The 14,136-nt window shown below is 51.6% G+C and overlaps 1 protein-coding gene across 12 annotated transcripts in view; it reads right to left on the bottom strand.

Moving 5' to 3' along the window:
• The window catches only part of UBAP2L (ubiquitin associated protein 2 like), a 1,950,223-nt gene that overhangs the window by 946,489 nt on the left and 989,598 nt on the right, over positions 1-14,136 (bottom strand). For all 12 annotated transcript variants that reach the window (XR_011304365.1, XR_011304368.1, XM_069651771.1 and 9 more), the window contains one exon: positions 12,560-12,629. Coding sequence is in view for 10 of the 12 variants with exons in the window: in XM_069651771.1 (XP_069507872.1) it covers positions 12,560-12,629 (70 nt within the window). In the remaining 2 variants the exon portion in view is untranslated. The remainder of the gene's footprint in view (positions 1-12,559; positions 12,630-14,136) is intronic.

Genomic DNA, 14,136 nt, shown 5'->3' with positions numbered 1-14,136 from the left:
CTCTTGGATCTGGTCTACCAAAGTCATTCTCAGGAGAAGTGTCAATACCACTTGCATTATGTAAAGACTCCACCAAATCCCTCATTCTGCTTTCCTCTGAGATCAAGCATTCTGGGACCTTTGGGGTGCCATATTCCAATCCAAAAGGTACATTTTCCTCCTCAGATCTCTCCTGTTCCTCAGAAACTGGGGTCAAGGATTTGAAAAACTCCTTTCTAGGGAGAGGCTTGAAAACCTTCTCTGGGAGAGGAGGTGTAGTACCAGGTTCTGAAGAAATTACATGTTTTGTAACTTTCTCCTCTTTTTCTGGCTGCCCTGGCTTGGTTGGAACCTTTGGCGCCGAGGGTTTCGGCGTCGACAGGGTCTGCTTCGAGGGCGTCGAGGCAGTCTTCGACGATTTTCCCTTCGAGGTACGACAGGTCTTGGACGGCTTCGGTGACCTCGAGCAGTCGACTCGACTCGAGCGTTTATCGTTCGGCCTCCTGGAAGGTTCCCTATCCTTCCTTTTACGATCACCCGGGCTTGAGGGCGCGCGAGTGTTGGAGCAATGACGCTCCAAGCCGGCTTCCGAAGAAGGCGCGGACCGAGGCTTCGTCTTCTCAAACACCTCCATCATTTTGACCCTGAATGCTTCCCACTCTTCGGAAGACGAATATTTCGTGGGGCATTTCATTTTTTTCAGAGACTCGTCTGATGACGAGGTGGAGGGAGACCTGTGGCGTCGTTTCTTCGATTTTTTTGACAAATACGACGAGCAATGAGAATCGCTTCGGGATCTAGATCGATGCCTTTCACGTCTAGGAGATTTCTCCTCATGGGGTCTCGACCCGAGGCTTTTTGATCCTTCCGACCTGCCTGTAGCTTTCCTCTCCTTTCTCGCAAGGCCTTCTCCGTCATCGCCTGACACTTCGAACAGGCCTCCATGTCGTGGCCTTCTCCGAGGCACCACAAACACTTGCGGTGCGGGTCCGTGATCGACATTTTTGACATTGACATTTTTGAGCCGCACAACTTGCATTTCTTGAAACCCGATCTCGGGGTCGGTGTCGATGAAGAGGACATATTTCACAGAACTCGAGGCGCGCCGAATGTCCAAAGCAACGTAACTCTGGAAAAACGGAACTGAGGCCAACGGGCGCCGCACGTGCTACTTATACACCCAATGACGTCACCCTCGACGGAGGCCTTCGAGGGACCATCGACTCGACGACATCGACACACGGCGCCCTCTGCCGAAATGTTTTTTTTCCGAAGAGCAGCAAAGCTGGATGGAATACATCTAAGATGAGGAATACGTTGGAGGACACAATCCACTCCAACAACAGTTACAGTTACAGAATGTTCCTTCTCCAGCATGGGGTCTGGCACGGATTCACATGCTCATGAATAAAGAATACATAGCAGTACACACATGCACAACCACAGGAGGTGGCAAGGCTCAACATTAAGCATTTCAACAACACGACATCTTACCTCCTCACCAGGCTCACCTTCAAGTGAACAGGTTGCACAGCACTGCTTGGCGACTCTGGACTCCTCCCCGGAATCCCGGTCGACGCAGTAGAATCTCGTGAAGGTGCGAGTCGACCTCCATATAGCAGCCCTGCAGATGTCCAGCAGGGGTACACCAGGCAAGAACACCATAGTCGCAGCGATCTCTCTGGTCGAATGGGCTCTCTGACGGCCAGGCAACTGTCGGTTTGCCAACCGGAGAGCCACCTGGAAATAGAAGCCTTGGAAAGGGCCTTCCCTTGGTTCACAGGGACAAAGTTCACAAACAGCTGTGATGTCTTCCGAAAACTTTTCGTGCGGTCCACGTAGAACTTCAGTATTCCAGCCACATCCAGCGAGTGCAAAATCCTCTCAGCGGGTGACGAAGCCGACGGGAAGAAAACAGGTAACACCAAGGGCTCGTTGAGACGGCACCATGGGCATGAAGGAGGGGTGCGTCCACAGCACAGCCCTTGTTTAGTGGAATGTCAAGTACGGAGGCTTACAGGAAAGGGCCTGGATCTCTCCCACTCGTCGTGCAGAAGTGATGGCCACAATAAACGCTGTCTTCCACGATACGAATTTCAGAGGCGCCGAATGCAGAGGATCGAACAGAGCCTAGTCAGCACCACATTGAGCTCCCACGCCGGGGCCAGAGCCTCCACCGGCGGGAACGAGTGGAAAAGTCCTTTCATGAACTCCTTCACCAGGCGATACGACCACAGCTATGACCGCCCCGGAATTCTGGTGTAGTGGGAGATAGCCGCACGATGGATTTTGATGGAGGCGTGCGCCAGCCACGCCTTTGCAAGCGACAGCAAGTATGGAGGCACTTGAGGGGCCGTAATCCAAAGAGGGTTTATCTTCTGTGCACGGCACAAAACGGTGAACCTCTTCCATTTATGTCCGTAGCACTTAAGAGTCGAAGCGCAGGCCTTGGCAAGTACCTCCTTGCAGTCCGCTGGGATCTCGTACCCTCCGAACTCTAGTGCTGCAGGAGCCAGGCCTGCAGGTTCAGCGACCCTGGGTTGTGGTGCAGAATCGCGCCTCCTACCCTGGCGACAAGATCTGCATCCACCGGAAGCTTGACTGGAGGGGATGTGTACCATATCTGCCTCAGCCTCAGCCACGCCGGTGGGAGGATCATCCTGCACCGGGACCGTCTGAGTTGACTGATGATTCGCAGAAGCAACGGTGGAAACGCATAGAGGAACAGGCCGTCCCATGGGAAGGAGAATGCATCCCCCCATGCTCCCCGGCTGGAAGAACCTGCTGGCGAACCTCCGGGACTTGGTGTTCGTTGCTGTCGCAAACAGATCAATCTGGGGATTTCCCCATCGTCGAAACAGTAGGTCCAACTGATCTTGCCGAAGCTCCCACTCATGGCAAGAGCGCAGCTCCCTGCTGAGTCGGCGACTGTGTTCTTCACTCCTGCCAGATCAAACAGTACCAGAAACATCCTCTGGGCGACGGCACAGTGCAATAGGTCCTGTGCTTCCTTGGAGAGGGCTGGGGATCTGGTGTCCCCCTGCTTCCGAATGTAGAACATCGCGGTGGTGTTGTCAGTGAAGACCCACACCACCTTGCCCTTGAGGGACGGAAGGAACGATTTGAGGGCCCAAAACACGGGCTGGAGCTCCAGGACACTGATGTGCAACGACTTCTGCTCCGGTAGCCAAAGGCTCTTGCGTGGAGATTTCTTGTGTGCGTGCCCCATCCCTCCAGGGAGGCGTCCATTGTCACCGTCTCCTGATGTGCCGGGGGCTGAGTCTGTGCCCGCCGCCAGATGCGTGCGGACGCCCCACCACCAAATCGCTCGGCTGGTTATCTCATTGAGGGCGATCTTGTCCTCAAAACCTCCCGATACCTGGGTCCAACGGGCGTCGAGGAACTCTTGCAGTGGCCGTATCCGCAGCCTGCACAGCCCAACAAGGTAGATGCATGACAATATCATGCCGAGCAGGGACTTGATGGACCTCACCCTGGCAACTTCCATGGTCAACAGCCGTTGTACCTTGCCCAGGATGGCCTTTATCCTGTCCGACGGGGAAGCCAGGCGCTTCACTGTGTTGAGCCTGGACCACAGAAAAAGAGAATCCTGCGATGGCACCAAGCAGGACTTTGCATAGTTTATCGAGAAGCCCAGTTCCGTGAGCAGGCGGACGGTTCTCGCTGTGTGCTCGGCTGCGAGTTCCCTTGACTTTGCTCGGATGAGCCAATCGCCCAGGTAGAGGTAGACGTGGGCCCCCCTGCTGGTGCAGCAGCCACTGTCGCCAGGCACCTGGTGAAGACCCTTGGCGCCGACTTCAACCCGAAGGGAAGGGCCTTGAACTGGTAGTGTTGCCCCTGGACCACGAAGCGTAGAAACCTTCGATGCCCCATGTGGATGGAAATGTGAAAATAAGCATCCTCCAGGTCCAGCGACGACAGAAAGTCCCCTTTTTTCAGTTGTCCCAGCACGTGCTGGAGGGTGAACATCCAAAATTTCTAGGACTTCATGTATTTGTTGAGGCGGCAGAGATACATGATGTGCCGCCAACCACCATTCTTTTTCCTGAAGTACCGCGAGTACACTCGGGAGCACCAAAGCCTCTTCGGGACGAGTTCTATGGCGCCTCTTTCTCAGCATCACTCGTAACTCTAGAGGCAGTTTTGGGACATAGTTTTCTTGTCTGGCCACTGGTGAAACACAGGGACACTTCCTTTGGAACTCCAGAGTGTGTCAGTGGGCCAGGGCTTCCAGCACCCAACGGTCGGTGGAGATGGACTTACACACGCCAATGAAGTTCGCCAGCTGGCCTCCCACCGGGGAGATCACGTGGGGGCCCGACGTCACGGCCGGTTCAGTCCTGCTTCGTCGTGGACAACTCACTTTGGGGGCACTGGCGACGACGATGACTTCCTCCGGCTTTGCTGCAGCCCCTGTAGGCTTCTTGCGCCAAGGAACGGGATGGCTGATGATACGAAGAGAAGTTTCCACCGAATCCTTTGGAGCCACCATGGGACTTGCCTCCGGAGGCCCGAAAGGACACTGTTGGAGTGTGCCCAAGTCCCGAGCCGTCTCGGTGTCTGCCTTGATGGCTTGCAGAGATTCATCCACTGTCTTGCCGAACAAGTTGTCCCTGACCAAGGGCATGTCCAATACCCTTGTCTGGACGTCCTGACGGAAATTGGTGGCCTTCAGCCAAACACACCGACTAAGGCAATGCTGTTGCCCATCTGGCAGAAGCCGGTTTCAGCGATGTCCGTGGCTACCGTGATGGCATGGTCCGATGCCACTTCGCCTTCTTGTAGGATTTCAAGGTCCTCCACTCTCTTGCCGTTCGGAAGGAAGTCCATGAGAGGGGCGATTTTAAACAAAATCTCCCTTTCGTAGTGGGCAACGATGGAGAGAGCGATCGGAGGTACTTCAGAGCCTGTATTTCCTCTTGTACCGGTCTCTCTTTTCCGGGGCCGAGGACGGGTTCTTCAGGAGAGACAGCCCTTCGTCCCAAATGTTGTCCAACAGCGGGATCGAGAGCACAGACTTCCTATTCTCTCAGTGCTGATAAAGGAATCCCTCCTTCTGCTCCTCGGGGTTCAGCTGAAAAAGCTCTCCGGCCTTAGCGATGATGGCGTGGAACAAACCAATTTCGTCGGGTGGAGAAGCCCGGGGTAACGGCGACAGGACGTTGATTCCGTCGTCGCCCGTCCACGTCGTGTCAGTCTCGTCCCTCTGCAGAGGGGATGGAGGTGAAGGATGGCAAGGTGGAGGTGGATGGACTCGTCTCCGCTTGGGCAGAGGGTCCCGAGGGTCCAGGCGCCGCTGGATCGCCCGCCGGACATTCATGTCCTCATCTCTGAACAAAGGGTGTGCAGGGCTTGTAGGATGTCCGCCGACATGTCCGTCAGTGGTGGCAGTGGTTGCGACGGGAGCATCGGCAGCAGCGTGGTGTCCTCCGGTTGCTCACACTCCTGCCGCCCCTCGTCAGTTCCCTCGTCGCTTTCCACATCTGCCTCGTCGGGGTCCTTCCCGAAGGACCTGGCCTCGACAAACTTCTTGTCAAGCACTGTCTTCAGGCCCGAGAACAACTCCTCAGAGAATTGCGAGTCCAGTAGGACTACCGTGCCCCGCACCCCCTCTTCTCGGCCAGGGGCGACTGCCTCAGGGAGATGATTGGCATCGCCTTCACAGGGTTCTTTTCAATGGGCAGGAAAGACTATTCCCTCCGAGTGGGCAGGGAACCTCTTGCCTTGGTGGTCGTCTCCACTGTGACCGCATCTGCGGTCTTCGCCAGGGACGCTACCACTCCCTCAATTGATGCCTTAGCCTGGTGAACCTGGGCCTTCACGACCGTGGGCGCATCTGAGGCATTCACCGCGGGGAGAGGGTCAACGCCTCGCTCTCCCTTGGCTTTCTCCGTCAGAGTCGATCGGGCCTTCTCCCGAAGCTTAACCGGGTGGTCCGACTTACTTTTCTTGGCCGAGCCGGAGCATTGGCTCGCGATTGACGGCGTCAGCGATGCTGCGCCCGGCCTGGCTGCCGCGGAGCCCATACCAACAGCGCTCCCGGTGCACGCAGACTTGCAGAGCTTTGTCTTATGTTGGGCCCCCGTCACCAGAGCACCCTCAAAGGTCTTAGAAGACCACTCAGATTTTCTCTTGGGAGAAACATGCTGCCGGGACTCGCCTGCCGCCGGGATCTTTGTCTGGAGCCCGTCGGTGAGACAATTGCGACGGTCCTTCATGGTGCGTGGCACCATGTCCTTGTAGAACGCACAGGGCACCTCCACGTGCGAGCTGTCCGAATGTAGGCAATAAAGGCACAGGGAATGCCCATCATCCAGGAAGATGTTCCGCAGCCCGCATCCTGTGCAGATTCTGAACAGAGGCGTTGAGTCTCCTTTATCCTCAGCCATGTCCATGCGCTGTAGGCCTCCACGAATCTTCTAGAATCCTCCAAGAAGTGGATTCGATGAAAAAAAAAACCCTTGACGGGGGGGGTCCCCGTTAGTCGGTTGATGGATCGATGGCACTTGAGGCTCGAAAAATAGAGCAAAACTCAGAAAAATCGCAAAACGCAGTAAAAGCTATAGCATGAGGACTCCCAACACTTGCACGTGCGGTAAAAATCTGAAGATGGATGCCAGAGGAGGGGCTTACGTAGAGGGCAGTGATTGACTGGCGGCAGTATCACCCAGAGACCAGTGATTGGTTGTTAGGAGAAAGACAGTTCAGAAACGAAACAAACTGATTTTTTTCTTTACAGAGGATTCCCAGCCTGACGACGGGGAATATTCATGAGCCTGTTGTGATGCCAGAAATGCACTGGAGGGACAGGGCCTCCCGGTCCTTGTCCTGTAGTCCTTTTTCATTTATGTTCTGTATTGTTCTCTGCCCAGGAGTCCATGTGGGACTCCTGGCAGTGCAGCTCTTCCTGTTTTTGGTTTGGTGTACAGACCCATGGGATACCCTTATGGCACCCATGGGTGGGGGTACAACCCTGTGCCCCTAGTTTAAGTTTTTGGGCACCTGTGTGTGAATCACAGAGCAGGGTATGGGCTGGTGGCAGCTCCATGCTCAATTTGACAGATGCTCTGTGTATCCTCCATTTTGGGATACCCAGGCCCTGCCATTGGAATCAGTTGATTCCTGATGGGAAACAAGATGGCCCCTCTGGCCTCTTGCTTTCTATTGCCTGTTAACTTGTTTTCCCAAAGTCCTGGGAAGCCCTGACTCTGTCCCTTCCCTCCAACTGGCTGTTGGGTTGAAGTTCCATATATGGTGCGTTGTGAAGTCCAGGCCAGACTGGCTGGAGTCTTCCCAGTGACGGTATGTTGTGGGTATACCCTGTGGGTGGGACCTGGGTGAATGGACTGTGTGACCAATATGCACTTGTTGTGGATGCCTGGTTTCTAGTATGAAGTACAGTGACTGAGACAGCCCTGCCCGCAACTGGTATGAATGCAGTGTGGAGTGTTGAATGGCTGGGTACTTGTCCCAATACACATTCCTTGTTGTGAGTGTCTGAGAGGGAGGAGAATGGCCTGAATGCCCGATTGGTTGATTGACTGCTGAATGTCCTTCTGAGTGATTGGTTGCCTGAGTGTGACCCAGCAGAATGAATGAGAGATCAACTAGTAGATCTGTGGGCCTCTCACTGCTAGAAATTGTTCAGAAGTTGAAGTTGAAACTGACGCTTAATCTCAAAGCCAAGCCTGAAGACGAAGTTTCACTGCTGTCTCTCTTCACCGAAATCAGAGCCGAAAGCAGTCGAGACTGATCCAAGAAAGGACCTGGTTAGGCGCCCTCTTCCCGTGCTCCGAGGGACCATAGAGCACCGCTAACCTTCGCCAAAGTTCCCCGGAAGTCGGACCCTCGACAGGTTGCCGACCAGAGACTGGAACTGCAGAGGAGAATGAACATAAGCACCGGACATTCCATCCACCGCCGTCGACTAGGGTTTGCAGGGTTGCTGTTAAGCAGAATCCTCTGCAGTACCCTTAGGAAACACTACATCTATAGGTAGTAGTAAAATTTCACCTTTTTGTACAAGCCTGTACTACACAGTTATAGTGGTAGCAGTAGCGGAGCAGCCAGACTGATCTCAAGAGCAAATGAGCAGTAATAGGGATTACACCAAGGACTACAATTACTGTGACTCAAACACTGACTCAAGGTTTTTGATTAAAAAATAGAAGTACATTTATTTTTAAACCATCTGTCCACAAACACTTCACTTCTATTAAACAAAACCACACTCTAAATATACCACACACAAGCAGTTCCTTTGGTTCAGGTCAATTCAAGTTAAGTACATTAGGATTTGACAGACTGGTGTTGTAAAACAAAAGACGTTACCGGGGGTTAAGCAGCGCTCACTTTTTGACAGAAATGACAGTTCGGCCTTACGAAAGAAAAGCGTACCTGCGTGGAGAATTGTATTCGTAGTCAAAACACATTTAGCACATTGAATAAAAACCAATGAAAAGGGGATAATAATCCTAGGCAATACTTTCGTCAAGGCATTTGAATCAGAGGACGTATTCTAAGAGACAGATAAAGTCAGTAGGCCTGTGCCAGTGTCAAATGGAGCAGGGCTCTTTTGTCGAGGATCACACGATTAGAACAGTTCCGAGATTAACGTTGCCAGGAGTACTTTGATATTGTCAAAGGGAGGCAAAGTTATAAGAGGGAAGAAAGGACAATCCTTTGGTAAGAAAAAGGGTTCACCCAGATTCCTCAAGGTCGGATGGAGAGAACAACCAAAATGGACACATTACCTTATTCGAATGAAGAAAGCTGGTGCCACAGCAGTTGTTCCTGCAGACTCACGGTTCCTGAAGCTTCAGTCGTGGGGACAAGAAGGACGACGTCCTCTTCTGATGACGATCCGGACCACTACAGCTTCGTGCAGCGATTTCGACCCAGGAGAGGATTATCTGGCTGTAGAAAGTTGAGCTGGTTGATCCCACCAGGCTCAAGGGAAGACGACTCCGGACTGGATCTTCTGTCGTTGAAGGGTACATAGCTCAGGACTGCAGCAGGGCTTCACCTGGACTCGAAGTTGCAGCAGCCGTCTTCTTCTCCGCTTCTCTTCGGTTCTTGTAGTTCCAGTGGCGACTGACTTCCAGCCCAAGAGTCCTGCCTTTTATGCCAAAATTCCCCATTCATACAGCCTGGCTGTCAATCACACAGCAGGGGGGGGGGGTGTCCAGCCCAGACACCCACCGAAGCCAATGGACACAGAGTGCAAATTGGGTCTCCAAGGAGACCCTGTGCACGGGGTTACTAAACCTCTCCCTCACATTCAGCCCACCTAGACACCCAGACGCCAAAGGAGGGCTTCTTTGCAGAAGCCTGCCAAAGGACGGAGAACAAAAAAGGCAAACATGGTTTGCCGCGCCAAGTAAAACACAAGAAGGATGTTAACACAAAGAAATGGCGACTAAACCCGACCGGAGCCAAAATCAAGTATATTTGGTCAAGCGGGTTTATGTTCGAGGCTAACATAATAGCCTAAAACAGAACCATGTTTATACACTATAATCGTGGTAGAAAAGTAGGGGTAGATACTACAGCCACCAGCCAAGTCTTAGTGTTAAGGGAGCGAAACAAGGCTCCAGGAGGTACAGACAAAAAGGGATCAGAGTTATCCCTTTCCAATACTACATGTAAGATGGGGTGTACTGGGTCTGCAGGTTAAATGGCTAAATAAAGAAAATGGCAACTTTACCTGTTTCTGGGGGACAGTAGTCAGCCCCCGAAAAATGGAGTCAGTGGGAAGTCTTAGAGACAACCCTGTATCACTGCACTGAAGGTGCTGTGTAACACAAAAAGTTGGGATCATGGAGTGGTGTGGCTCCAGAGCCCAAGATCACACAAAAATTAGAAATACACATGGCAAAACACATGTAAGAGTGGGAAAAAGGTTCACACTCTTACCAGGTGGAAATAAATAAACCCCAGAAATCCAGCAAAGCTGCTGAGGGACTCACTAGGTAAGGGAAATCAGCCATAAATGAGAATTCTCCCTAACAGCTGTAAACGCTGGAGGCCCGTCAAAGCCGTGTTGCCGAGAAGCAGGGACCGCTTGAAGCTGTGCCATCGACGACCGGAGCCGCAACGCTCCTTAGCCTAAGACTTTTGATTCACGAACATGCTTGCCCGCACCGCTGCCCGTCTTATCCCGTCGGAGAAGGCCAGGCCGTCGACGCGCAGAGGAGCATCCGCTGGTGGGTTTCCCGCCACCCAAAGATCATAGACGCGCCGGATGACTCAACGCCCTTGCTGGGCCACAGTTCTTCAAACTCTTTGCGGTCCTGAACTATCGACATTGAGGTGCCCCGCACGCCTCTTCCTTGCAGGACGTCTTTGCTCTGTCGTCCACGAGCACCTGTGGGAACGGAAGCTGTCGCCTCGACCCAGAGTTCATTTTCTTCGAGGGATCTCGACGATCCACCCCAATGTACCTGGAATAGCTGATTTCGACGACGGGTCGACGACTGATCCTTCTTGAGCGGCTCCCTTGTCATCGAAATCTGCTATTCCAGGTACATTGGGGTGGTAGAAACATTATAGAAGGAAATAATACTAATTGAACAATATATGGACTGGGCTTGTAGTAAATCTTTATTTTACAGGTTGCCAGGTGGGGGGGGGGTGGGGGGGGGATCTCCACACAGAACTGTGTCTAACGGTAGAAGCCAGTATTCTGCCAATTGTTCTAACCAACTGCTTTCCCTCCTATATCTATTGTTGGTTACCTTTATTAAGTGAATTGTGTGACATTTGACCAGAGTATAGTTGATGCACTTTAATGAGATCTGATAATAATTGTGGTACAACTTAGACCTGTATATATTTGCCATTGTAGATTTACTGAGCACCAACTGAGTTATTGTGATTGTGTATATAACCTTGAACCTTAATTATATAAAGATTGTTTAAATTAATAGTGTGGGGACATTCCTTTGTGGGGGGCTTGGGGACTACACTGTACTTAAGAACCAGCCTGCATCACCTCCTGAGAAGTTACGCCTTGATTGCTCGACTACGTTACCAATAATCGAGAATCTTGGCTGGGCTCATCTGTGACTCTCCTCTGCCATATAGAGAGCAGGAGTAGACACCCCCCTCCAATCTTTACACATGTGAATCCATGCCAGACCCCATGCATGCTGGAGAACCACCCTTTCCCAGCTGCAATTTGGCCCTTTTCTCCTCCCCCACCACCCTCTCTACCTGTGGTGGCCCCCAGGGCTCCATCCCTTGGCCCTGGCTCTTCAATATCTATCTTGCCCCTCTTGCTCATTTGATCTGCTATCCTCATTTCCAGTGCTATGTCCGTGACACAGCTTTCCTTCAAACTACGCTCTCCTTCCTCCTCTTTCTCTCTCATCCCTGATGATCTGTCTGCCATTCAGGCATAGTGTTCAGCAATCTATCTCTGTCTCAATGCCAGTAAGACTGAGATCCTCCTCACCGGGACACTTGTGAACTCTTTTCATCCTTTGGCCACCCTCTTTTGGCCCTCTAACCTCACCATCTTTTGATGACAAAAACCTCAGATTCAGCTTTGACCCCCTTCTTCGGGGGCAGATCTCTCTCGGTGTCTGGTGCCTCCCTTTGAAACAGCCTCCCTGCACCTCTCCAATTTGAGCAGGAACTCCAAGTTCAGGAAACTGCATACAACTCTGCTCTTCTCTACCTCTTTCCCATCCTTGCTAATCACCACCCTGCCACAGTGACAGGTGGCCTGATCCTCAGGAATCTCACAGGCTCTCAGGCCCACCCATCATTACCAGCACCCCCCACCCCTACTGCGTTACCATGCGGGGCCCCTGCCTGGTTGCTCCACATACCACCCTTGAGGGCTGCCTATACTAGCACTTAGCCTGAGGTGCTCCTCTGGCTCCCCTTAGCACTTACCTCTTAGGGCCCCCCTCCTGCATTTGACCACTACTCTACTCCCCTTTCCATTCCCCTTCCCTGCACTTATAAATGCACTTACATGGCCGAATGCCACAAGGCCTAGTAGGACCACAAATGTAAATCTATTATTTTTGCTTTTTGTTTCTTGCCACCGTTATTTCCCCTGTTCCCCTCCTATTTAGCCTTGTGGCCCTATGAAACAATTCTATTGTATGAAACACCTTACAAATGAACAATAAAAAAGAAAAATATGAAATATTTAATGCTACAGATTCAACTCTGGTGGCTATTCACCTAAAGCCATCTAAACAGAAATAATCTGTGGGTATGAAGTATCAACTATAAACTTTTTACTGGAAGGCTGTGTTTATAAAGGACGATGAGTGCATCTACACTGCATGAATTTAGAGACACACTGGTGTAAAGGTGCTTCAGTCGCCTCCCATACCATTATTAACATATCAGCAATAACAAAGTATGCAGTGACATAGGAGTATATGAAGGACACAGTTATGCAGTGAAAAATAGCTGTGCAACAATACAAAATCTATCAGATATTGAATGCTGGTCTACATTAAAGGTGATACACTAGAGTAAGCTAAAAGAGTAAAAGGTAAAGGCAAGTTATTCTGATGGAGTGCCACACTACACTCACCAAAAGGCTCCCTGCAGACGTTCGTCCAGAAGTGGATGAGGAAAGGCTGTTCGGATGTGTGGATGCAGTGCTAAAGAAGGGGGCAGACAAATAAGGAATTAAAGTTGATTCAAATTGAAAAACAGTCATTTTCGCCATCTATCAAGATCTGCAACTCAAACACCTTATGTTCACCCTCTTCTAATTCCTGGAATGTGGGCCCCAGAAACATTACCTCCACTAGATGGGTTTCTGAAACGTACATATTACGCCACTAATTAACTGCTGTACTGATTCTCTAATTCCTTTTGTTCCATAAAAGTGGGAGGTCGCCCAGATAAGTAGAAGAAAATTCTAGAATTCATGTGCAGAGTGAAAGTCAGAGCACATTCATGGACATGCCCACTAAGCTATACTGCCAAGTCACACTACCCTCAAAGAGCTTGACTAGACATCAGTGTCTTTTACCTGCTCACCAGAATAGGGAAACATCTCAGAATACGCAATAGGGCCGATTTTGAACATCCATAATAACGGCATGTGAGCAAATTGTCACAGGTATCTGGTGTGAGGGATGATCTAGCAGTGGTCTCAGATAAAGTAGTAAACGTGCTGTAGTGGTGGGCAGTCAAATATGTTAAAGGGTAGACCTTTTGTCAATCCGCCAGTGCATAGGAACAGGTTACTTCGCTGCAACTGTTGTTCTCCAGCATGGGTCTGAATTCTCCTCCGGCAGCCACAGGCCTCTTGCGTGGAGACCTCCGATGTGTGCGCCACATCATTCCAAGGAGACGTCCGTCATGACCGTCTCCTGATGAAGTGGGGTCTGGAAGTCTGTGCCCGCCGACAGAGGCGCGGACACCCCACCACTGTATTGCTCGACGGAACGAGGACAAGATATCTCTCGATGAGACAAAGCTTCCAGATACCTGGATCCAACAGGCGTCGAGGTACTCTTGCAGTGGCCGCATCCGCAGCCTGCACAGACGAACAAGGTATATGCACGACATCAGGCCGAGAAGGGATTTGATGGACCTCACCCTTACGATCTTCAGGGTCAACAGCTGTAGCACCTTGCCCAGGATGGGCGCTATCCTCTCCTCCGACAGATGCCAGGCACTACACTGTGTTGAGTCGAGACCCCAGAAACAGTGCGTCTTGCGATGGCACCAAGCAAGACTTCGCATAGTTCACTGAGAACCCCAGCTCTGTCAGCAGCTGGACGGTTTCCGCCGTGTGAGCGACAGCGATCTCCCTCGATTTCGCTCGGATGAGCCACTCGTCCAGGTAGGGGTGAACGTGGATCCTTCGTAGAACAGCTATGCTGCCACTGGCGCCAGGCACTTGGTGAAAACCCTTGGTGCTGACGTTAATCCGAAGGGAAGGGCCTTGAACTGATAGTGCTTGTTAGGCAGAATCCAGTGCATTTCCCTTAGGGAGCACTACACCAGATTAGGACTACAGGTGAGAGCAATACATCCCCTTTGGTATCCGTCTGTACCACAAAGATTTAGTTGGTAGCTGTGGCTGAGCAGTCAGACCTATCTCAAGAGGGAGATGAGCAGTATTCAGGGTTTACACAATAGGTCTACTGTACT

Source organism: Ambystoma mexicanum, chromosome 1p (assembly GCF_040938575.1).
Source record: "Ambystoma mexicanum isolate Mex_15411 chromosome 1p, UKY_AmexF1_1, whole genome shotgun sequence".
NCBI classification, from domain to species: Eukaryota; Metazoa; Chordata; class Amphibia; order Caudata; family Ambystomatidae; genus Ambystoma; species Ambystoma mexicanum.
This window is presented reverse-complemented; position numbering and strand designations above follow the sequence as displayed.